Source organism: Bactrocera dorsalis, chromosome 3, assembly GCF_023373825.1.
Source record: "Bactrocera dorsalis isolate Fly_Bdor chromosome 3, ASM2337382v1, whole genome shotgun sequence".
Lineage (NCBI taxonomy): Eukaryota > Metazoa > Arthropoda > Insecta > Diptera > Tephritidae > Bactrocera > Bactrocera dorsalis.
In genome coordinates, this window is record NC_064305.1 from 6,246,262 (window position 1) to 6,272,493 (window position 26,232).

The window sequence follows — 26,232 nt, forward strand, 5'->3', positions numbered from 1 at the left end:
GTAAAATAAAGAAGTTGTTATACCGTGTGCAGGGTATAAAAATATTGTAAAATGGTTGCAGAGTTATTTGTAGCCACAATTCTTATTACCTAAGCAATCAAGAACAACTAAGAAGTTCACTGTCGTTCTTGGTTGTGTAAGATATGTTTAGCAAGGTTCCAAACCATAAGCCAAAAATGCAATCCATATAAATTTGACAAGAACGGTTATGGTAGATAACGATTTTAAGGTTTATATACGATACATATTTAGTATTAAAAGCTATTTCTAGTCTAGCATTACTCTAGCAGTAAGCAAAGATAATTTTCTACAAGATAAGATATATACGACGTGCTTGAAAATATTTTAGAGTACAAATATGAATGTTACACGTGAACACTGCTAGGTAAAGTGTGGGTTAATAACCTCAAAGTGTCTAACTAGACAGTTTAGATGGTTCGTATACCAAGAAATTATTAGAAACTCAACTGCACCGCCACCTATAGGTTAAATTGTTTAAGTGACCGCTCTAATTCAAGTTCTTATATGAAAAACTTTTTTCTTTGACAAGATATCTTCACGAAATTTGGCATGGGTTATTGTCTAAGATAATGGTGTAATCTGAGAAATTGTTCAGTTCTGAGAATCTTTTTCCAAGCAAGTTATGTGCGTATGGCTACCATACAAACTAACCAATCGGAAGCAAGTTAAAAATACTTTTATACCCTTCACATTATACAGAATTAAATCGTGAAAGGTTTTTTAGCTTCGATACAGCCGAAGTTGATATTTTTTTTATTATTTTTTAACCTTTCATATACTTAAAATATATATATATTTTTTTTTTAATTATGACGCAGAGTACAAGGGTTAAAGTTTTCTAAACTTTTTAAAATCAAATTTCGTAGCAAAATTTGGTTTTTATCGTCTTTGATGATTTTTATAAATATACATATGTATCTATATTTTAAATATTATGTCGTAGAATGCAAGGGTTAATGTAATGAAAAATATATAATTTTAATATTTTCTAGCAGATTGTAATGGTTAATATAACAGAAGTGCTCCTTACACTAAAAAAAAAAACACTTTTTAGAAAAAAAAAATTACAAAAAAAAAACTTTCAAGGGTTAATGTTTCCACTTTTTTCACATTTAATCATTGTGTTTTCGAATTTTAGTACTATTTAAGCAGAGATACACCAATTAAAACGCCGTTCTTCTTAAAAATCTATGCGTAGATAAACTTTAGGTAGTCAAGGGTTAATGTTTAGAGCATGAGAATTTTTTTTAAATAAACTTTAATCGCACTTTTTCTGAGATAATCGAAAAAAATATAGTCTTAGAACTTTAATACTACAAAACTACTACTCACAACACAACAACAAAAAGTGAAAATGTACCGCAAACACACAAAATCTCAACCACAACACAAACATTAAGCCACACAATGAGGAGAAACAAAACAAAGAATGCCGTCAAGTGGTTTGAGGACATACTTATCGCAATTACACTTGGTGGCGATAGTAACCACAGACATGTGCAGCCACACACGCCTACGCACACAGTCAAACTTACGTGGGTACCTACCTGTTGCATAGGCTGGTTCGATTTCTTCTTCGGAATGCAAGTGTTGTTGCTGTTGCTGTTGTATTGGCACAGTCGGTATAGGAACAGGTATAGGTAGACGCTCGTAGTGTATACATTCATGGTGATATTGATGATGATGATGTCCATTATGTATGGTGCCGAGTGTGCTGCTGCGACCACCAACACTACCGCCACTGCCACCGCTACCGCCCATGCCACACACATTTAAGCCGCTACCTTCGCTGCCGTGCAAGCTGCTGCGATGTGGATTCTCCATTATGCCGCCAACCATGCCGCCACCGCCGACATTGATGCCAACAACGCCCACACCGACACCAAGGCCGACGCCACCACTCGTGGCTGGGCCCATGCGACAGCTGCCCATGAAAACGCTGCCACCACTACCACCGCTGCCACCGCCCGAATCATCAGTGGTGGTGGTGGTGGTGTTTGTTGTTGTATTCATTGTATTATGACAACGACTAGAACAGCGTCCCAACGAACCGCTGCCACCGCTATGATGATGACCACTCATGCCAGCAGCGCCAATCATGCCCATGCCCATGGCCACACCAACACCAATACCACCACCGCCACCGCCCATCATATGGCCAGCATGACCGCTGCCAATGCTCATGCCGCCCATGCCATGTACAACACCACCGCCGCCGATGCCACCACCCATTGTAGAGCCGCAACCTTGACTCGAGTCTGAGCCCGAATCATGACCCGGACAAGCACCGGCCGAGCCGGGTCGTGAACCGATCAAACTCATTGTGGAATGTGGCGGCGTTATCGATGTCGATGTCTGCATATAATGATGCGTATAGGGATGCGGATGCGGTACATCATAGTCGCCGGTATCAATTGCGCCCGACAGCATGCCGACGCTGCCGCTGGTGCTAGCGCCACCCATGCCGCCGCCAATGCCACCGGCGCCCATCAAATGTCCCATGCTGCCCTGCAGACATCCCATGGAGCCGTGCGCGCTGCCAGTTCCACCGCCTCCGACGCCGCCGCCATAGCTGCCGTGATGACTGCCACCATGAATACTGCCGTGGGCGCTACCGCTGCGGCTGTGCAGTGAGACGCCGCGCGTCAACGTGTTGTTGGCCGATTGTATGGATGAGACGACGGCGCCGCGACACAATATATCCGACAGTTGATTGGCCTGCAGACCAAAATATTTCGACTGAGCATATGGTAGTAACACAAAAATATGGTGATGTGGGAACGATGGAGTTGAAGTCGGATGAAATGGTCGTCCAAAACATGTTTTCAGATTTTTTTGTGAGTTTTCCAATCGATGAGCGCCGATGAGAGTTGTCAATGAGCAATGTTGAATCCATGCAGCAATTAATGAAATGTTTTATTGAAATTGAGTGTGTGTGTACGTATTACTTCTGGGTTTTTATATACGAATAAGTCTAAGTTAGAGGCGGATTTGTGATTTCTAATGCATTTTTTTAGTTTACGACGGTGAAAACTTAGTCACCAAGGAAGATATCGTGACATAAATTTATCACTCGTGTCAGCAAAGCGCTGGCAGACAGTTCAAAAGACTCTGTGGTTCATTATCCTGTACGAGAAAGCTACCAGTTTTTAAGACAATTCGACAAAGCTGCGGCATCGTTTCAAGACCATCGACGAAGCATGAATCCATTGTTAAACGCCAGCGACCAAGGAGTAGTCGAACAATTAGACTTCACTAGCAAACTCGATCCGCGGAATGCGAAGGTTGTTCTATCGTTAGGGAAAGTTAAGACCGCTATTTCTCCAGATTTGATCCAAGCGACTGTGTTATCGGGCGACCACCGCATTCTCAGATTTGTTCCGAGCGACTACTTATTGTTTCTAAACTTGAAAAACACAGTCGCCTGGTAAAAATTAAATAGAGATCTTATTGCAGCCATAGATAGAACTTAAAACTTTAATATAAGAAAAGTAGGCGTGGTTATAGACTGATTTCGTACAATGCGTGCATAAAGGAATCACAAATCCGCCAAATAACAACTTGATAGACTACTTTGCAAGTTATCAAGTCTACGTTGTGGATATGAAGGTGCTCGTGAGTAACTACAATGTTCGCCTCTCCATCACATGCACACTTACCTGTGGACTATCCAGCCGATCCAACGATTGCCGCCGCGACGGATAATCATCCAAATTGAGTATTTGCTGTGCGGCCGGGCAATTCTTATTCGAATGCTGATGCAAATGCTGTTGCGACGATGTCAATTGTGGCGGCGGTGGCGGTGTTATCGAGCCGCATGGACTACCCGGACACGGACTGCCCGGGCAGGGACTACTGCAGCGACTGCGACACGTTGGACTGTAGCAGAGATTCGCTTGCGTGCCGGATGGTGTATTCGGGCAAGTATTCGAGTTGCCACCGCCGCCACCACCGCTGCCATTGCCGGTATTGCTGTTCGTTGCCGAGGCTGCAGCGGCTGCTGACGCATTTTGCGTGCTGTTGTCCTCTTCTTGTTGCATCAAATTCACCGGTAACGGTGTACATTGCGTATTGCGTCGTGGCGAACGTCCACGATCTACTGTAGTGGCGCTCCAGTAACCCCAAGCCATGTTGCGGTCAAATACTACGATTGCGTGTTGTTGCTGACGCTTACACACTTATTGTGTGGGGTTTTGGGTAGGAGAGTTGTAGAAAAATTTATTTGTTTTTGTTGGGTTGTTTTTGTAGATGTATTGCACAGCGCGGTTGTTTCTTGGTTTTTAATCACTTTATTTTGCTTTAATCACACTTCGGTTTTTGTTAACAACACGATTATATATAGATTATATATATAATATTTTTCACAACAAGCAGGGATAAAGCAGCCTTTAAAGAAATTTTGGACTTTTTGTTATATATATTTATTATTTATACATATAATACATGTCGTGTTACAATGAAAATCACTCATACGCCACGATGCACAAAAATTGCTATAGCACAAATGTTACTCATACCACGTGTAGCACAAAAACTTGTTTTCGGTTCTTGCTTTTTGGAAGTTTCAATAGTTTTATGTACATATAGGTTCATATGATATTTATTATTTTATTTCATAAATATTTTGAAATACCCAAATATTGAGAATAAAAATAAATAAATAAATTTATATGCATAACAACCAGCAACGTCAAAGCAAAGTAGAAAAATAAATCAGAACTATTTAACATAAATATGTTAATTTATTAAAACGTACATATGTATATGTATAGGCAATAAAATTGCATACCAATAATTTTTTAATTTTTCTAAAAGCAAATAAATTTTGAAAAAAAAAATTTCTATCTTTCTTGTTGGCAACTTTTTTATAAATTTTTTAGTTTTTCTCGTTATCGTATTTTATTTATTTTTATTATTTTCAAAATTTTTTTTTTAATTTTTATTTTTTATTTGTTTTTTTTTTTATTTTTTTATATTTATTTTTAAATTATATATTTTTTTTAATTTTTATAATTTTTAATTTTTTATAATTTTTTTTTTTAATTTTTTTATATTTTTATAACTTTTTATTTATATTTTTTTATAGCTTTAATTTAATTATAATTTAATATTTGTTTTCAGCATCACTCATACGCCCAGTGGCCCTCGGAGCAAATACAAAATACCAAAAACAAAAATCATTTATAACAAACTTGACTGCAGTCACACCTTGTTGGCATGTGACACCATAAGAAATGTCCAAAAAGTCAACGAAGAAAAACAAATAACACGTAAAAACTGTCGAACAAGCAAAAACAGATGCCATCCTACAGGCCGTTAATTTAGACAACAAAAATAAGGCATGAACAAAAACACTGAAACTAGAAAAATAAAAACCAAAATATATACGCTGCGAAACCGGGTGGATGGAATACCGAAGAAAGAGTGGCAGAGTGGCTTACAGAATGAGAGCGTGTTTAAAGGACATAGAGAGCAAGAGAGAGAGAGAGAGAAAGGGAGAAATATAGAGTTTGAAATTAAAGAGTTAGCTCCGAAATTCAATCAGAGTTGCCGAACAGCAAAATTTGGTGAAGGAAAATATAGTTTTAAAACGCCAAACTTGAGACAATTTTGAACTAGGTTAAAAGAAAAATTAAAAATAAATTAATTTTCGCAACAAAATATTTAGTGAAACTTGGAAATAAAAACGGTGTGAAGCCAGAATTATTTCAAAATATTTTTATAAAAATAAAAAAAAAACATCTGGCAACCTCAACCCCCAATTTACATGAGAAAATTCGGCAATTTGTTAAGCACAATCAAAACGAGAGAGCGCAGGCCACCAGAGAGAGAGAGAGAGAGTGAACATGTTGGAGCATACGACCAAGTAGCGAGTGCTGAAGAAAGTATGTGCTCAGGTAGAGCCATAGAGAATTAATAAATGAAATATATATGTATATGTTGCAAGTCGCACAAATTTCGAGCGATTTTCGATAGAACTGCTCAGATATCTTTAATTTTTCTTCAAAAATTTCAAAGAACTTATATTAACGCGAGAAAAAACAAAAACAATTGTTTGTATTAAACAGAATTTTCAAATAATATTTTAGGGTGTGGTTCACGCAGTGAAAAAAAAACGTAAAATTTAAAGTAGGCCAAAGGAATTAGCTTTCAGCACAAGAAAACTTAAAAAAATTTTAATTAACTTAAAAAATTAAAAATTAATTAAAAAAAATTAAAAATCGATAGTTAATGATATTAAATAAAGTAAAATTTTGTATTATAAAATCAAAAAAAGTTTAAAATTTTTCCAAAAAAATTCAAAAAAAAAATTTCAAAAAAATTTCAACGTTTTTTCCAAAAAAAAAATCTTCCAAAAATTTAATATTTTTTAACAAAATACCACCTATATGTTTATAACCACCTTTAATCTTCATTTTCATTGCTATGCCATTTAATTATTATATGTTTAAAACGCCAGCAAAAACGGCTGAATTCCCAGGTTTGCGCTGCTATTGACGTCAACAACGTCGACAGCAAAGTGCCAAGCGCCAAAGGAAGGACGCCCAAGCACTTAAAACAGATGATGTTGGCCAAAATGAGTGAAGCGAGAAAAACAAAAAACACTTACACTTACCCATACACAAACACAAACAAATGTACCTAAAAGGCATCCACGACTTCACCACCAACCGTCAAGTAAATACAAATATACTTGTAAACAGTGGTTAGAAAATTTGTATGCAAACAAATAACTTCTGTTGCAGATTTCATTCGTATGCATTGATTGGTTTGTGGCAAGCGAAATTTTTCCAGACGACTGCATTTAAATGTCACAGCAACCACATGAGCTTATGGGTATATATTTTAGTGAAGGTGAAAATGACAAAGTTAATAGTGTTTTTTGGGAATTTACTGAATTTTTAGAAATTTAAGGGATTTTTGGAAATTAGCGAAATTTTTGGAAGACTTTGGAGATTAGAGCCAGTTTTTTAAATGTAAATTTCAGTTCTTAGAGAATTAGTATTATTTAAGAAAACCTAAACCTTGCTTAAATTAGTCTTCAATAAGAAAGAAAATCACCGTACCTGACAAAAAAGTTTAATTTCTAGCTTTATTTAAACGAGTTTTTGAGCTTCGAATTCGTTATTGACCTCTATCGAAACATTTTTAACACTTATTCAACAAATATGGAATATCGTAAGTCGGTTCTTAGAAGCAGAACGAAGCGACAGAAAGGTTATGGTATAACCACATTACTGTTAGAAACCTTTGGAAAGAGGATTGCATTCAGAAATATTGTTCTATTACATCTACTGAGTTCATAAGCTTCAACACAAGTTCTGGTTCGAGGGAACGAGTTAAGAAACAAGGAAAAATTAAAAAAATAAAGTCTTCGAAACAAGTTTTGATTCATACGAACAAGCCAAAAGGCATAAGAAAAATAAAAGAATATAAAATTATCGAAACCCGAGTCAAAGTTAACTGCTTTCGTACCACTTTTAAGGAGTTTTTCGAAAAATATGGATCACTTGAAGTTTATTAATTGTAACAGAACGATGCGACAGAATGTTAGATTACTGAGAAACCTTTGAAAAGAAGATTATATTCCAAAATTTTGCGCTACTACATCTTGCAACTTCGTAAGCTTCAACACAAGTTTTGATTCGTTCACACGAAAATGTGAAAAAATTTAAGAAAAATCAAAGAATATAAAATTTTGAATTCCGGGTCAAAATTATTCACTATCGTACCATTTTTGAAGACTTTTCCGAAAAATATAGAACACTTGAAGTTTCTTAACTGTAGCAGGGCGATGCGTCGTAAAGCTTGCTATATAACTACATTACTGTTATAAACCTTTGTTATGAAGATTATATTCAAAAATTTTGCTCTATGACATCTACCAAGGTCATAAGCTTCAACGTAACTTTTGCTTAGCACGAACAAGTCAAAAATAAAATATAAAAATATTCAAAAGAAGTTTTCGATTTAAAAAAAAAAAAATTCACTTGATTCTCAGACTACTTTTGTACAGTACAAGATACTCAATGGAAATAGAACTGCCAGTTTATATTGTATCAAAATATTATGAGAGAACAGCACCACTTGCAGCTGCTGTTAATATTATTTACTAAAGAACTTAATTCTTAAAAGGTGATCTATTTATAAATAAAAGAAATAAAAGACTGTTTCTATAAAATTATAAATAAATAAGCAGTCAATCAGCGTCATACAAGTGTTTATTTTTTTAAATGCGAAACCATTTTGGAAGCGGAAGTATTCTTAGCGCCCTTAAATCTATTGCCTGATACTCGAATACATTATGACTTTGTAACACACTATCGCAGCGACTAAAACAAGCGAAACCCACAACAATTAATCTGCACAAATATGTTCGGTGTCCGACTCATCAATTTTTCACGTTATTGGCGTGACCCTATTACGTATTTACAAGCACCCACAGAGTCACTAATATGCGCTAAAAAATATCATATCAAATAAGAACCATCCCAACGGGATAACACATATTTAGGAGAATATGAGAACCCACTACATTTTCCATGGAATACTCAATAGGGCGTGAAGAGTGGGTTGTATACAGTTACAAGTAGGCAACAGACGTTGAGGAGCCAAAAAGGTAACGAGCCAATACGCCAGTTGGGCGTGAGGACGAGCGGGTGGGCCAAAATGTATCGTTAAATGAGCGCAAAGGATAAGCACGACGACTTATGTACATACATATGAGCGAGCGAGTGTATTAGTAAATATATTACAGAAAGCGATTTGTACATTATTTATGCGAAGCAAACAGGAAAATAAGTAGTAAAATGAGGAGTGAAAACGCCAATACAACGATCAAGCTGAAATTTAAGCCGAACACAAAAAAAATGCCAACAAAAATGGAATGAAACAAATAAACAGCGGCAGAAGAGGACCACTACTGCGGCCACTCGAGCGTTCATTCTCAAAAGGCAGTCACGATTGAGATTTTTTTGTTGTTGCTTTTTTGTTTTCTTCTTAATTGAAAAAGGAGGTGAAACGCTCGTAAAATAAAACAGAAATGTTGCGCTATAAAGGTTGCGTTGCGGTTGGCTGAATTGTGAAAAAATTAATACCTTTTAAATGGAACGAAGTGTTTGAAGCAAAAGAGGTGGATTCGGTGAATCGATTTGCAATTCGCGCAACATAAAAACGCACATAAAAAGCGATGAGTTTAATGTGTAGTACGAAATGAGCTAAAATCAAGGAGGATTCATAAAATCAAATATGATTTGATAGATAAAGAGAATATTTGATTTAAATGTGAAAATATCGAAAGGTATGAAAAGAAATAAAAAAATATGGCTAAAAAAATAATAATCTAAAGAACCAATCTGAAAATTACAAGTTATGCGAAACGATACTTTGACTAAACACATCTAGTACTGGGTGCATCCACGGGTTGCCAATATGAAAAAATTAATTGATTAAAAATATCCTATGTCAGCTTTAAGGTTAATTGAGGCCGGACAGTTCCGACGGCAAATGAATTCTTGTGAGACGTTTGCATGAGTTTCAAAACTGCATAAATCAAATTTGTATAACAATCTTGAGAATTTCAAATATAGAAAAAAACTAAAAAAAAAAAAAAAATTAAATAAAAAAAATAATAAAAAAAAAAAATAATAAAAAATTAAAAAAAAAATTAATAAAAAATAATAATAATAAAAAAAATAAATAATAAAAAAAAATAAATAATAAAAAAAAATAAATAATAAAAAAAATAAATAATAAAAAAATAAATAATAAAAAAAAATAAAAAAATTGATTAAAAATATTAGAAAAAATTAAAAAGCAAATTTAAACCGTTAGGGTGTAAATTCCAATATTTTTTCTTCTCAGCAAACTAAAATAAGCTAACTGAGGAATAAAAGCCAAATTTTCGTCAAAATACATAAAAAATTTGAAACAACCCTAGATGTATGCTATGAATGAAAATCCGCCTGAAAGTAGATTACACAAAATAATAACTTTTGTACAAAAATTTTTAAATAGCTGTAAGTTTTCAAAAATCCGCCTGAAAGTAGATTAGTAAACTGTAACAAAAATGAAGAAAAAATATGCACGATTATTTTTCGTTTAAAAATTTTTTAAATCTATATGAATTTAGAAAACAAAATGAAAAATAAATTTTAACGACCCTAAATGTATGATATGAACGAAAATCCGCCTAAAAGTAGACTAGTAAACAGTATCAAAACTGTTCGTTTCAAATTTTCAGAAAATTTTGTGAATTTAAAAAATAAAATGGGAAAAATCCTAAAAGTATGCTATAACAAACCGTCATAAAATGACAAACTTACTTAGTTCCCCTAAAAAATTTATCAAAATTGTACAAAATTTTCACAATTAATTTCTAATCAGCAATATCTAAAATATTCATTATTTTTCATCCAAAAAGATTAAAAAATTATGAACAAAATTTTAATCAAAAAAATTTTAATACAAAAATTTTTCGAAACAAGCGAAAACAAAAAAATAAATTTGAACTAAAATTCAAATAAAAACACTTTAAATAAATTGAAAAGAAATTTAAAAGTATTTGGATACAAAAATGTTCGAAAAAAATTAAAAAAAAAATTAAAAAAAAAATTAAATTTAAAACATTTAATACAAACAATATTGTTTTTTATACTAACAGCTGACAATTACAGCAAAATCACATATCTATATACGAGTATATGTAAGCCAGCGCAAACCCCGCAGCAGCATAAGCAAGAGATTTACAAACTCATGTAGCCACATACAGTACTAAAGTCAAGGACATCTTTGGTGATAAATTACAACCAAAGAAGGCGGAGGTCAGTCGACAATTCCAAATGCTTCGCAGGCGGACAACAAATGCGTTATTTGAGGGAGGGCCAAGTGCTACAAAGGTGAGTGTGCAAATATGTTCGTATATAATACAAGTATGTATGTATGCGTGTATGTATGTGTTGGACATTCGTTGTAACACTCGGCACAAATGAACGCGAAAGAAACTTGATTTCAAAGTAAACGCCCAGGGTATTGCTGCTTTGGCTGTCTGTGACTGTGTTATAAATATATGAGATATATGATTTGACAGGGAAAAGAAAGTTGCAGTGGGAATATTGAGCAGATATATGTAGTATAGTGTAAGTGAATGCATTGAGGATGTGTGAAAGTGTATCTAGTGATAAATAATTATTTTTTTTTTAAGAAATAAATCAAATTTTTTTTAAGAATAATTATTACTTTTAAAATTCATATTTAATATGTTTATTTTTATTTTTTAATATTTTTTCTTTAATAATATTTTTTTTTATTTAAAAAAAATTATTTTTAATAATTTAATAATTGTTCTATATTTTAGTAAATGAAATTTAATTAATTAATTTTTTATTTTTTAATATTTTTTCTTTAATAATATTTTTTTTTATTTAAAAAAAATTATTTTTAATAATTTAATTTTTTTATTTCTTAATAAATCAAACTTAATGATTTATTTGTTATATCATCATCATAAATCAATCGTTTTTTAAGAGTTACTATTTTTTTTAAGATACTTTATATTTAAAACTGTCAATTTTATTTTTTAATATTTTTTCATTAATAATATTTTTTTTGTTTTTAAATAATCTAATTTTTTTTTATTTTTTTAATAAAAGAAATTTAATTATTTATCTTTTTTTATTTTAAATAATATTTTTTTCGTTTAAAAAAAAATAATATTTAATACTTTCATTTTTATTTTAAATATTTTTTCTTTAATAAGATTATTATTTTGTTTTCAAATAATTTTATTTTTAATAATTTAATTTTTTTATTTCTAAACAAATTAAATTTAATGATTTAATGATTTAATTTTTTATTTTTTTTATTTTTTGTATTCTTTTATTTTTTTTTTAATTTTTAATTATTCTTTTTATTTTTTAATACTTTTTTTTTATTTTTTAATACTTTAAAAATATTTCTTTGTATATATTAATTTTTTTATAATATTTTTTTAATATTTTTTTTTCAATATTTTTTTTGCAAAATATTTTAAGTTTTTCATTTTTTTTTTAATTTTTGCCTTGCTAAAACTCTAGCTTTCTTGCTAAAAAAAAACACCGTTAAAGTTGTTCCGCCTCACTGCATTTGAGTTGCTGGCCAAGTCAGACCCCGTTTATTTTTTATTTTATTTTTTACTTCTGCAACGCGCTTATGCAAAACCGCCATCGATTAGCGTGAAAATGTAACGAAACGAAAGCCGCCCGGATATCGCCAGACACACACGCACCAACACACGCCAGTATATGTAAGCGCAGATGCATGAGACAGACAGCCGAAAAGTATGCAATGCTTGAAAATTTCACTGAATTACACTACTTGCTGCTTTTCACCGTTAATTTTCCGCAATGCATATAGCAACTTTTGCACTTTGGCCGTTCAATTCATCATGTGAGCACTTCAACTTGGCACAACGCCTAAAAGTAGGCACTCGTTTTAATCAATACACAGCTACACCAACGCAGGCGTGTTTTCTGCATAGTTTTGCAAAAAATAATTTCGCGTGAAAACGCCTTTTTCAAAATACACAAAAAAAATAACCGCACAGCACTTCACTTGGAGAGGTATTTTTCGGAAGAATATTATAATTAAAAATCACACAAGATTTTGAAAAGTATACCTCAATAAAAAAATAAAGCCAGTATCGGTGTATCGCAATTTGCCCCAAAGCGCTCACGAAACGTCCATTTTCAGCTGAAACCCGTGCGCGAATGTGCGCCGAGACGATGGCACACAGAGTGCCTAAGAGTGTTTTTCGGCGCACAACGGAGAAGTGCCAAAAACAACAACAACAACAACAATGATGATGAGGATGAAAACAACAAAGCTAACGGCAACAGCAGCAACTTCGCGAGCGTCCAAGCAATGCGCAGCGCCAAGTGATTGCGAGAGCAGCGCTCAGTGCACACACGTTTTGTATACATATGTGAATGTATGTGTGTGTGTTTGTGGGTATATGCGCACTTGTAAGGACATGTATGACAGCAAAAACAAGCAATAATAGAGCAGCTAGCAAAAGAACATTGAATTATTCAATGTCAGTCAGTCAGAGCCAAGTAGCAAAGCCATCAACAACAGCCAAACACACACGCGCCCACACACATACACTGGCAGGCAGCTTGCTTTGCCTCGTCACTCAACCACAAGTCCAGGCGCGTTGGTGGCAAAGCTGCTGCAATTCAAATAAAACACTCGTCATAAAGCACATGCCGTCTGCCATTCACGCAGCAAACGCGCATTGTGTGTGCGCTGCTCGCGTTGCTGCTGGTGCTGGTGCTGGTGCAGAGCGCAGCATTTGTGTGTGCATCTTTTAGGCGCTCTCCGCAGTTGTAGCCAAAGATATGTGTAATTACATGAAGACACACACATACATATGTGTATGTATGAGTGAGTGTGTGTTTGTGTACTTGTTGTTGCATTTGCTTTAGCTGCCCACAAAGCCGCAAGCTCGCCTGGGCGTTTTGTATAGTTGATTGGAGGCGACGGCGCCTAAACAACCGCTAGGCGAGCGCCAGCTACGCTGTGGGGAGCGTTCAAAGGTGAAGTGTATGCTGACGCTTACCGTTATGTCTACACACACACCCAAGCAGCATTATGCAAAATGAAAACACAAAAATAACAAAAAACAACAAAACTTAGCATAGCAGTGGGCACAACAACAACAGCAAACACAAATGAAGTACAGCAGTATGTGGCGCGTCTGTAGCGAATGGGCGAAAAAACATCAACTGCAGCGCAAAAAACGTTTACAACAACAACAAATACAATGCGACCCAGCGATAGCAGGCGAGAGCGCAACGACAGCGTGCACACAAAGAACTTTGAAAGCACGGCGAGAGTCGATAAGCGGAAACTCCTTTTTATGACTGCGAACACAAATATACGAACCGTGCATGTGTGTGTGTTTACAACTGTCCGTGTGTGTTGTTGCATGGTTGTGCGTGCGCTGCATTGGCAGCCAGCCAATACAAGTTCAGTGTGGCACCTAAAAACCAAAAATATGCAATGCAGACGCATAGTTGCACAGCGTGACACACTTACCAGATGTTAGGGGACGCTCCTCAATGCTGACCGTTTAATGTCATTAAGCTTAATTAAGGTAGGCTGGAGATTTTTAAAACCCACCAACAAATTTTTTTTCTTTTATTTCAAGTAGTTTTTCGCTAAACAAGTGGGTGCGATGAGGTCTAATGGTTATATTTATGACCGACTTCTGCCAATAAACATTTCAATTGTACTTCTAGTATTTTTCAAGCAAATTTCCAATATTTTTTTAAATCATTTTCGAACTACTTTCTCAAACAAGTGTCAAAAACGTGACAGAAAGCAGAAGTCGAAGGGTTAAAATTAAAAAAACAACAACTATAATAAATAAATAAAAGCAAAACCGTTAACTTTGGCTACATCGAAGCTTAATACCCTTCACAGCTACATTGCTTGTAGCATAAAAGAGTATAAAATGATATTTTTCTGAAATAACCTGTACATCGGTTACTTTGTATGACAGCTACCTGTACAACGGTTACTTTGTATGCCATGGTGACCCGAGATGAACAATTTCTACGGAGATTACACCATTGCCTTAGATAATAACTCTTGCCAAAATTTCATAAAGATAGCTTGTCAACTAAAGAAGTTTTCCATACAAGAATTCGGTATGGATGGGTTAGTTTGTATGGCAGCTATGTACCATAGTGGTCCGATCTGAACAATTTCTTCGGAGATGAGAGTCTTGCCTTGGATAAAACTCCATGTCGAATTTCGTGAAGATAGCTCGTCAACTGAAAGTGTTTTTCATACAATAATTTGATATGGATCGGTTACTTTGTATGACAGCTATATACTATAGTGGTCCGATCTGAAAAATTTCTTCGTAGATTGTAGGGTTTTCTCGGAGAATATTTCTTGCCTAACTTCACGAAGCTATCTCATCAAATAAAAAAGTTTTCCATACAGGCACTTGATGACCATCGTTCAGTTTGTATGGCAACTACATGCTATAGTGATCCGTTATCAGCGATTTCGACAAATGAGCAGCTTCTTACGAAAAAACGGAAGTATGCAAAATTTCATATCAATAACTCAAAAACTGAGGAACTAGTGGCTATATATAGAGAAGGTTGGCCAGAGAGGCGTACCATGAGCTATTCTGAACTCGAGTTTAAACCGCATAAGTTTCAGAAAATAAATTTCAAGCACCGTTATTTAACATCTCTAAAGAAAAATATCATCAAAATCCCATAACCTCAAATAAAATCCTCAAGCCTAATGGCAACACTCACGTCTCGCCATGGAGCTTTCACAAAAGCTAAACACACAAACATACAGACGCCTTTTATGCGGAATAGGAGATAATACGTATAAAACCTGGTCAGCTGAGAGCCTCGAACTCGGTATAGACGAAGTATCTGTAGAACGGATTATGCGTAGGAAGGAAACACGAAGGAATTGCGCCACTTGTCGGCTTGTTTTTGTTTTACTGACAACACGAAGGGTGTCCAACTCGGACGAGACATGCGTGCATTAGCACAAAAATTGAGCGCGCTCACGCGGCAACTCACACTGGCACTCTCGCGCACTCTCACGCTTTTCTTCACGCTCCGCTCGCATTCGGCTAACTTCAATTTTCACTCGCACACCTGGACGCTGCTGATAATATAACGGTATATAATGGAAAAACACGTATAATCGCCACTTTGGCGTGGATTTGTGAGAAATCGAAATACATTTAATAGGTATTATCGACCAGCTACAAGCAGGGTCTTACATATACACACACACATACACCGGTATATATGAATGCGAAGAAGTAGGGCAAAACAGGGTGGGGAGTTGTCGAGTTTCGAATGCGCAAAGCGAGACCTACAAAGCGCCACCATTTGCTGCATGCAACTGCACCCAACTTGCTTTGTGCCATGGCATACCGTTACTGCAGTGAGAGCGCACCCAACGCAAACCTCCCTAAAAAAAAGTACGTAAGGCAGTGACGAAATTCTAGTTTCGCCTTTTGTTTTTGTTTTTTCTTTCGTTTCGGAAAAACTTTAGCGTCATTGCAAGTTTAAAAGTGCCTGTCCCTTCCACCACACCCTACCCCCGCTCCTAGAAATGCAGTGGAGTGCATGCATTGGCGGACTTCTGCGCGTTGGGAACGCCAGCTCCCCTTGTGTGGCCATTAATAATGCAATGGCATGACACGACGCGCGTACGATTTCGTTGCGGCAGGCAGGCAAGCAACGGCAGGGCTCTGCTGCGCCAGTGACAGGATAATCGAGAGACAAGTGGATGAGATATGCTGAACTATAGAAATTGAAACAATTGAGGTTAGTAACAGCAAATTCAACGGCAGCAGCGACAGCGACGGCGACGGCAGCAACGGGGTGAAAAAAGAGGACTAATGCGACAGTTAAACAAACAAACAAACATGCACGCACACACACATACAGAGGCAACATATTTGCACAAAGTGCATGGCACGGAAATGGGTATATGGTTTAATGCAGCGTTAAATTTAATCGTATCCCACTTAACTATTGAGTGGAAATAATACAATCAGCTGGGGATCCAGTGAGTTTGCTGGATTTAAAAGTAGACAAGATTAATTGGAAAGTTTTGAAGTTGAGCTGAGTAGTATTGCATCGCAAACAAACGGCTATAATACCCTTCACAGTTGCATTTCTGATAGCATAAAAGTATATAAAATGGTCTGCATCCTGATTTTGATCGTTCAGTTTGTATGGCAACTATATGCTATAGTGATCCAATCTGAACAATTTGTTCGTAGATTGTAGCGTTGCCTCGGACAATGAGCCATGCCAAATTTCTTGAAGATACCTCGACAAATAAAAAAGTTTCTCATACAAGTACTTAACTTTGGTCGACCTGTTTGTATGGCAGCTATATGCTATAGTGGTCCGATCTGAACAATTTCTTCAGAGATTACATTATTACCTTGGATAATGAGCCATGCCAAATTTCGTGAAGATTTCTCGTCAAATAAAAGAGTTTCTCATACAAGTACTTAACTTTGGTCGGCCTGTTTGTATGGCAGCTATATGCTATAGTTGACCGATCTGAACGATTTCTTCGGAGATTACATTATTATCTTAAATAAAGAACCATTCCAAATTTCGGGAAGATATCTCGTCAAATGAAAAGATTGTCCATACAAGGGCTCGATTTTGATGTATCAGTTTGTATGGCAGCTATATGCTATAGTGGTCCGATCTGAACAATTTCTTCGGAGATTATATTATTATTTTAAATAATGATTCATTCCAAATTTCGTGAAGATATCTCGTCAAATAAAAGAGGTTTTCATACAAGGACTTGTTCCATAATGGTCCAATATCGATTCGACCAATGACCGTCAATTCGGTTAAATTCATCGAAATCACTTCAGTCAGTGTAGGGGGGATAAAGCTAAGATCCAGATTTAAATCAATTTATTTTCAAGTTTCTGAAAATCGGAAAATTTTAGCTTAATTTTGAAATCACTGCCAGTTTTAGCATTATACACAGCCAACAAACGACTTGGGTAGTTGCAGTCTCAGGATAATTTCCATGGCGAAAATTTACTGTTATAAAAAGTGAGTTAGCTGCCAAGCTATTGTATTTTTAAACATCCTTCATAACATAAATTATTAAACGAAAAACCGCTGATGACACCATTTACGGGCGTTTGGCATAAGCCAGCCAAGTGATATCAAAGTAAATGACACACACACACATGTGCATAAACAAAGGCAGGCAAGTAACGGAATGCAAAGTGATATACGTATGTATGAATGTTTTTAATGGGGAGAAAAGCGCAATGTCAGCACTAAGCGCTTACATATTATGATGAGCCTTGAGGCCACGAAAACAGCAGAGGCAATAACAGGCATAGGCGCAAAAATATAAAAAAATAAGAGAAAAAAACAAGAAAAAAATACAAGAACTTAAAAAAATACAAAAAACTTAAAAATAAATTTAAAAAATTAATACAAAAAAAATTAAATAAAAAAAATTAATAAAAAAATTTAAAAAAATTAAATAAAAAAAATTAATTAAAAAAATTAAAAATCGAATTACAAAAAAAAATATATTAAAAAAATTAAATTAGATAAAATTAAAAAAAAATTTAAAAAATTACAACGAAACAGCAGAGGCAATAACAGACACAGGCGCAAAAAAATAAAAACAATAAGAAAAAACAGCAAAAAAAAAAATACAAAAAACTTAAAAATAAATTTAAAAAATTAACAAAAAAAAATTTAAAAAATTAATAAAAAAAAGTAAAAATCGAATTACAAGAAAAAATTATATTAAAAAAATTAAATTAAAAAAAATATAAAAATAATTTTAAAAAATACAACGAAACAGCAGAGGCAATAACAGTCACAGGCGCAAAAAAATAAAAACAATAAGAAAACGACAACAAGAAATAAATACCAAATTAAACAAGCAAGAACTTAAAATAATAGCAAAAAATTTAAAAACAAAATTAGATTTAAAAAATTGTATTTAATTCAAAAAAAATAAATAATTAAAAAAAAATTAAAAAATTACAAGAAAATAAAATTAAATCAAATATAGAAAAATTAACTTAAACAAATTTAAAGAAAAATTACCAAAAATTAAAAAAATGCAAAAAAACTAAGAAAAATACAAAAATTAAAAAAGGACAAAAAATATAAAAACATTACAAAATAAGGAAAAATAAAAAAATTAAAAGATATTAAAAAAATTTTAAAAATTATAAAAAAAATAAAATAAAAAATTACAAGAAATTAAAAAAAAATTAAAAACTACAAAAAGTTATAAAAAAAAACAAAATTTAAACTAAAGACAAAGTTCGCAAAAAAATATAATTGAATATTAAAAAAATTCCAAAAAATTAAAAATAATTACAAAAATTAAAAAAATATAAAGAAAATTAAATACAATTTCATTAGAATTTCAAAATTTATAAAAATTATATAAAAAAATACAAAAAAAAAATTAAATTAATAAAAATTAACTTAAAAAAATTAAATAAAATTGAAAAAATAACCAAACATTAAAATTTGCAAAGAAAATAAAAAAGTACAAAATATTAAAAAAAAACAAGGTATTAAAAAAAATAAGGTAAAATTACAAAAATTTTAAAAATAATAATATAAAATTACAAAAAAAATAAAAAAATAAAAAAAAATAAAAAAATAAAAAAAAAAATAAAAAAAAAAATTATAAAAATTAATAAAATAAAAAAATACAAAAAATATGAAAAATAACAAAAAATTAGAAAATAGCAAACAAAAAAATTTAAAAAATAACCAAAAAATTACAAAAACAAACCACTGCAATGTCAAAAGTTGAGAAAAAGTATAAAGGAAACGGCGAGCAATAAATCACTAGAGCGTACTTATAAACAAAATAAGGCGATTTGGAAACAATAAAAGAATCGCGAGGAGAACAAAGAAAAATCAACGAAGGATAGGCCTTTATAACTACATATCACAACATACAGATTTATATACATATGTATGTATATGTATATAACCTCCTCCAAAATTTACATGCCGCTGAAGCTGCGCTTCTCGCAATGTAGAAATCAAAATACCTGCTACCAAAGTGCTAAAGCATAACAACGCTGAGACACACATACATACAAAAAAAGGTATGCATCTGCCTATGCATATGTATATGTAAATCACACGCTATGAACATTTGTACATATTTATATACCCCCAGTTTCACACACAGGCTCTGCATTACAAAGATAGCTACATTTTAAATTAAGTTTTCGCCACTCAACTAAACCAGTTGAGGAAAAGTCATTTGCACAGCGCTAGAGTGGGTGGTAATTGCTTGTAATCTCACTTTCATTTCAGCCATATATGCGTTATGTGCCCATTACATTGTTGTTATACGCATATTCATAAACATACTTATGTATATATGTATATCTTTATGCAGGCATATAGTCGCACACATTTACACGTACTAATAATTTAAAATAATAGCGGAATTACTGAAAGGATGTGCGTGTAGTTTATTATTATTTGTGTAAGCATATTTATATAACGGCGCTTTTAAGGCTTCAATTGTAGTGCGTTGTGACTGCCATATGCAAATAGTATGGTATTACATTAAAATATTATTTATACATGCATGTTTAAAATTTTTATTGTTGAAGAAAATCATGAAAAGTGGATGTATGTACATATGTATGTATATTAAATAATATGTATATATGTATATTAAATAAAAAAAAATGTTTTCATAGAATTTTTCAAATCAGTTTGTATGGCAGCTACATATGTATGTATGTACATAACATAGTTTTCCGAACTGAGCAGTTCGTTCGTGGATTGGAGCGTTGCCTTGGACAATAAACTAAGCCAAGTTTCAGGAAGATATCATGTCAAATAAAAAGTTTTCTATATAAGAACTTAATTTGGAGAGATCAGTTTGCATGGCAGCTATGTGTTATAGTTGTCCGATCTGTACCAATTCTTCGGAGATTGTATCCTTGTTTTAAGCAATAATATATGCCAAATTTGAAGAAGTTATCTTGTCAAATATAAAAGTCTCCCATACAAAGACTTTATTTTCAAGAATTAGTATGACAGCTATATGCTATAGTGACCCAATCTGCACAATATACTCGGAGATTGCAGTGTTGTCTTCGACAATAATCTGTGCAAAATTTAATGAAGATATCTTGTTAAATAAACATAAATAAACATAAATACACAACTTCACTTCAAGTAACAACGTAAGCAATTGTCGTTAAAAAACCATATTTTCGGTGAAACTTTGATTATAAATACGCAATAATATTCAGTGACACTCTAAAATGTATGCAGACAAATGTAATTGCATAAAATACATAAAATAAAACTATACAAGCTTACGCGTATGAAAAAATATTTCCATGAACTGTATTTGTCGGTGAATTAAAGGAAACTACCACAAAAATTTAGATTAAAATAGATAAAACGGCTGCTATCAATTCGTACAGATAACACACTGACATACAAACATACATACAATATACACATATACACTGTTAACAATAAGCGGATCTTATCTCCAAATAAAGGAAGGGGAGCACAGTATAAAGGCGTAATCTTTTCTATTATAATTTCGGATTTCCTAACAAAATCAAAGCAAAATTAATAGAGCTAGTGGCAGTTGATAGCACTCCTCACTTTCCTCGTCAACACCTTACTCCAACTTAGTTACTAACTTACACAAATTAACTACTCACCATGAATAACCAATTCGGAATCGCGATTTATTTCGTACAGACGTATAGCTTCGTCCAATTCCATTTGTGTTGATATCGTGCACGGATCATTCTCTTCGTCCACCCACTTGATGGTGAAGGGCTGCAAAGAATTTTAAGTAAATTTAAATAAATATTTCCCAAAAATTTATGTAATTGTTTACCTGATCGGATGGAAAGCGGCATATACCACGTATCTCATGGCATAGATTTTCATAAGTGATATTTTCATCTATATAAGTGATCATTATTTCGCCATTGTAGGCAGTTTTGACCTTAATCTCATTGGTGGCACTGTTGGCATTGGTGCCGTCCGGAATAATTTGCGAAGGCATTTTCTGCATTTGTAATTAAGCGTTAAATGGATGCGTATTTCTTTGATGGCGTGGAATATGCTTAAAGCAGAAGATTTTCGCTGGCGACGTTTAGTTTCTGGTCACAAATAAACAGTGGCTGAAAAGAGAGAATAATTTATAAATGTAATTGTTATTTTTCATCTATAAATAAAAAGTCTTGTTGTTCTTTTTCATTGGGAGCGTTTTTTACGTGGCGGGTCCCAAGCCCAGCGCACAACCCTGCGGAGGAGATGTTTCGCCTTGTTACTTTAGTTCGCCTTCAAACGAATGTTCTTAGGCTACCCAGAGAATACTTGGTCAAAGACCGGAAGTCGTGAACTACTTAGGCCATATGTAAAAGAATCGTTTATGGCCACTCTCTGGTGATCAGAGAACTTTCCTCACTTGCGTGAACTTCTACATATGATTCCAAAAATAAGACATAATTTGGTGAAATGGTTCTTTTTTCTACACAATTTAATTTTTTTAATTGAGAAAAAAATAGTCTGCATTGTAAAAACTTAAGTTTTTCATAATAACTTTTGGTATAATTTTAATTTTTCATTTTTATTATTATTTTCATAGTTTTCTTCATAGTTTTAGTAAACACTGTAATTCACATGCTTCTCTGCCGCTTTACATATACAAGATTCGAGTGGGCGATAAATACAAGTACATTTACGCCAGCAGCATCCCACCTCCCTGCATCAGTGTGTATATGTATGTATATTAAGCGCTACAACAAAAACGTTCATGATGTTGTTGAAATACGAAATGTAAACAAATGCGTGAATCCACAAGTGGTCATACGGGTAAGGTATATAAATATAAACACGACAACGCGGCAAATATGTATGTATGTCACAAGCTAGCTATTATTTAGTTTTAAACAGAGTGAAATTGGCGTATATTTAATCAAAACTTTTAATTACAACTATATAATTTTTTGCATGTTAATTATTTTCGCACTTTAACACACATTTAAAACACTGTGGCAACACTTGCGACAGTAATTTGACTGCCCTTCATTACTGCCTTTCGTTGCCTAGCCAGCCGGCAATGAATCATGCAACAAGTTGATTTCGTTAAAATGCCTCACTGTGCTGACGTAAAACACCAATAGTACAACGATTAACACATTCCAAATCTTAGATAAATTAGTATTTAGCACAACCACCAACTGCACGCAGTTAATAAATACACGTTTTGACTTTTAACACATTTCTTTGCAAATAAGTGCTGATATGCGAAAAATTACAGCGGTCTCTAATTATTTGCTATTGCAATACTTATACCAGCCAGCGTGGTGTTCCACTTAATTGATTGCATATTTTGTCGTACATTGACCACTTGTGGGATGATAATATATAGAAAGTCGTAGTGCTTCCGATCTGTTTGTGCTTGTCTATAATTCGCAGCTTATTTCTTACAGCTTATTGGTACTTATGTTACATTACTCAACAGCAATTCTTCCATTATAACGATTTCCTGCGTATTAGTTGCATTCTACCACACATATTTTATGCGCTTATTCCACACCCCAACTATGTACTGTTGGCCAATAGGTATTAAGTAGTATGTGAACGTACTTGGTTAACTTGCCGTTTTAGGCCAAGTCTACTGTTATTCCACCTTTTTTCCACAAATTTTTTACCTTTCTTCACTCTGCGTACACTTCTTTATGTTCACATTTGCCACTGCTTGCTATTCTTATTTTTTTCTATTCTCATTCACAAATTTATAGCGAATATAATGTCTCAAATGTAATTAATTCGCATTATTAGAATTTAAAACAACATAAAACAAAAACACAATAAACTCAAGTAAACAAAACTAAAATTAATTAAGATTTTAATTAGAAAGAGGCCAACAAATTTATTTAGTTTAATTGGGTGAGCGGCACGACAACCGTAAACAAGATAAAACTTCGAGTGTGCGAAGAAAAATGGTAGATGTGCAGAGTTGCCAGTTATTTGCAGCAAAGTTGCATGACAGTGGCACATCCTCCTACGAGCGAAAAATAGTTATTTTCAGAAATAGTAAGTTTATTAAAGTTAGTAGACCTTAAAAATAACTAAAATTTATATAATGTCTAATCCATAACCGTCAAGTTTTCGCTTAAAAAAATGTAATAGCTAAAGGTATATACTTGACAGCGTAAATAAGCAGAGAACGTAAATGATATACGTTGTCTGTAATAAGCCCAACCAATTGGCAGCATATGTAAAAAATAGATATATTTTGTGTTTGTAGCTTTATTAAGAAAGATATTACATTCAAATATCAAATTGTAATTATTCTACATATATTCTTATTATTTTTGTATATTACATCCAAGTTTAATAACAGTTATTATGCAAATACGATAAATACCCTTTTGTCATCCACGGTTGGCAACGCAACGCGGCACCTAAACTTGGCAGCACTTTTTTTGATATTTTGTTTTGCACTCTTTCTTCGTTTAGAGTTGTCAGATTATTTCATCAGTCCGAAAAATTCTCTCTCCTGGAAAAGTTCACATCTGTTTTTAGTGTTGTGTGATAACAGTTTATAATCTGTTATTTTCCATAAAATTATCTAAAAATTGCATATTAAATACGTGTGTATTGTGTCTTAATTGTATATGTAACATTTAATGTTTGAAAAATAAAACAACGAATAAGCTAAATTTGTATTTTGTGAGACAATCGTAATCGTAAGGTGGACATTGGCACGGGTACGTACGAAGAGACTCGCAACGAGTAGATAAATAGCGAAAGCGTGTGCGATTTTCGTAAATAACAGAGAAGAAAACGAACTTGATGTCCACCGTTTTTCCGGAGACCAAACTTGTGGGCGTAGAGTACAAATTAGTTTGACGAAAAACGCAAGGAATTACTGCATCAGTAAAGAAACTTACTGTTAAAGAATTATATTGGAAATTAGCCGTGTTGTAATAATGTGCAAGTGCAGTAATTTAACAGCAAATTTCCACTTACGGTTTTGTGCCGAACGCGTATTGTAAACCTTTGTCAACAAGCGATTTTTCATAGCAAGTGTATACAAAAATAGACAAAATGATTCGCCTGAAACAATTTTAACTTAATACAAAATAAACCATTAAAATATATATAAATAACGCAACTTTACGTCACAACCACTGTTGCTGGGCTAAACGAACGCGTGTGCATTTATATTTTAAAACAAAGTGTGTGGTTTCTTTTTGAAGTGTTTGCCAAAATATCGAAAATAAATTAGAAACATTGTTGGTAAGTGGAAACAAATATAAGTTATGCAAATTTTCTGCTTATTACATATGTGCATATACATATGTATATTTGTATATATAAAATACATATGTATTTATGTCGTATAAACATTTCTAATCCTACTTCACACACCCAGTAATTTTCTTTGCCATTTGGCTGTAATTTACATGAACACGTAAGTATAACTGCACGTAGCAGGGTAAAACTTTCCGGAATTTTCCACTGGTCATCTCCATCTCCTTTTTATGCCGTTTTGCCATCCGCTATTTGCGGCTATCGTTCGTGCATGAGTTATACTCTTCCCTTTTTTGTTTTGATCTTTTTATTCTATTTTGTTTCCATTACTTTTTGTTGCAACCTTCGCCACTACGACAGCGGCTGCTATTTACGAAGGAATGCAGGCGAAGAAAATCGATTTTCTTCACAAAAATAAAGATGATATAGTGGAAATAGATGTGTACACACATACATATGTTCGAACGTATGTGAATACAGTAGAGGCCCGTTAATCCGGATCAATTAAAACCGGCCCCTATCCGGAATATAAGGGAATCCGGATTACCAAAGACATATCAGAACTACGTATTAAGAAAAAATATTTATAAATTTCTGTTTGTTTATTATAACAAATAATACACATATTCCAAAAAAAGACTTAAAACAATCCATTGAAAATAAACGTTAGAAATTTGTATGTATTAAGCGGTGTAATATAAATTCTAAATTTAATTGAAAAAAAAAACGGTTAATTTTGTTGGGCGAACGCTTTTTTGTTTAGCCTCCATTGCTCGCTGCCGTAGCGTTCTAAGAAGCGAATGTAGTGAATAATAAACGTGTGATCCGGAGTAGAGAATACGGATAGAGAATGTCGGTCCGGATTACAAGGGACATAATAGAAAATTTGAATTTTTTAATCCTGTCCGGATTACAGTGGAATCCGGATTAGGCCGTGTCCGGATTAGCGGGCCTCTACTGTACATGTGCAGACCTGAAATGTGTCGTCTTGGGTTTAGTGATATTTTTGCTTGCTATCAGATTTTCAAAAGCCCTTGAAAATTTGCTAACAGTTTTTAATATACATAAATGTTTCGCTTTCCGTATCATTCACAAGAGTTTACCTTGTATATCATCTGAAGCGAATTGGAAAACCATTAAACCGCAGTTCACATATGTATGTTCCCAAGCCTCCTCTTGTATGTAACTAAATTGCAAAAACAAATCTCCAAACAAATAATCGCAAATGTTGTGTTGCTAAGTGCCAACATGGACTTCGGAAAATCGATCAAATTCATAATGAGCAAACATACAACAAATGCGAACAACCGTTACATTGTAAAATCAC

General features: G+C 33.6%; 2 protein-coding genes across 6 annotated transcripts in view; one reads left to right on the forward strand and one right to left on the reverse strand.

Annotated features, from left to right (window-relative positions):
* Positions 1 to 23,587, reverse strand: part of LOC105228480 (atypical protein kinase C) — a 41,113-nt gene extending 17,526 nt beyond the window's left edge. Inside the window, exons 1-3 of one of the 4 annotated variants that reach the window (XM_049453613.1) lie at positions 23,297 to 23,587; positions 21,472 to 21,760; positions 21,290 to 21,410 (exon numbers count right to left, since the gene is read on the reverse strand). In XM_049453613.1, the coding sequence (XP_049309570.1) occupies positions 21,290 to 21,410; positions 21,472 to 21,651 (301 nt within the window). In that variant the 5' untranslated portion in view covers positions 21,652 to 21,760; positions 23,297 to 23,587. Of the gene's footprint in view, positions 1 to 1,568; positions 2,761 to 3,680; positions 4,408 to 12,676; positions 12,901 to 21,289; positions 21,411 to 21,471; positions 21,761 to 23,296 lie in introns of those variants that run through there. The other 3 variants (XM_049453610.1, XM_049453612.1, XM_049453611.1) reach the window with 3 other exon arrangements.
* A 528-nt stretch (positions 23,588 to 24,115) lies between these two features.
* Positions 24,116 to 26,232, forward strand: part of LOC105228423 (CDK5 and ABL1 enzyme substrate 1) — a 61,687-nt gene continuing 59,570 nt past the window's right edge. For both annotated transcript variants that reach the window (XM_049453615.1, XM_049453616.1), the window contains exon 1: positions 24,116 to 24,890. The gene's annotated coding sequence lies outside the window, so the exon portion shown is untranslated. The remainder of the gene's footprint in view (positions 24,891 to 26,232) is intronic.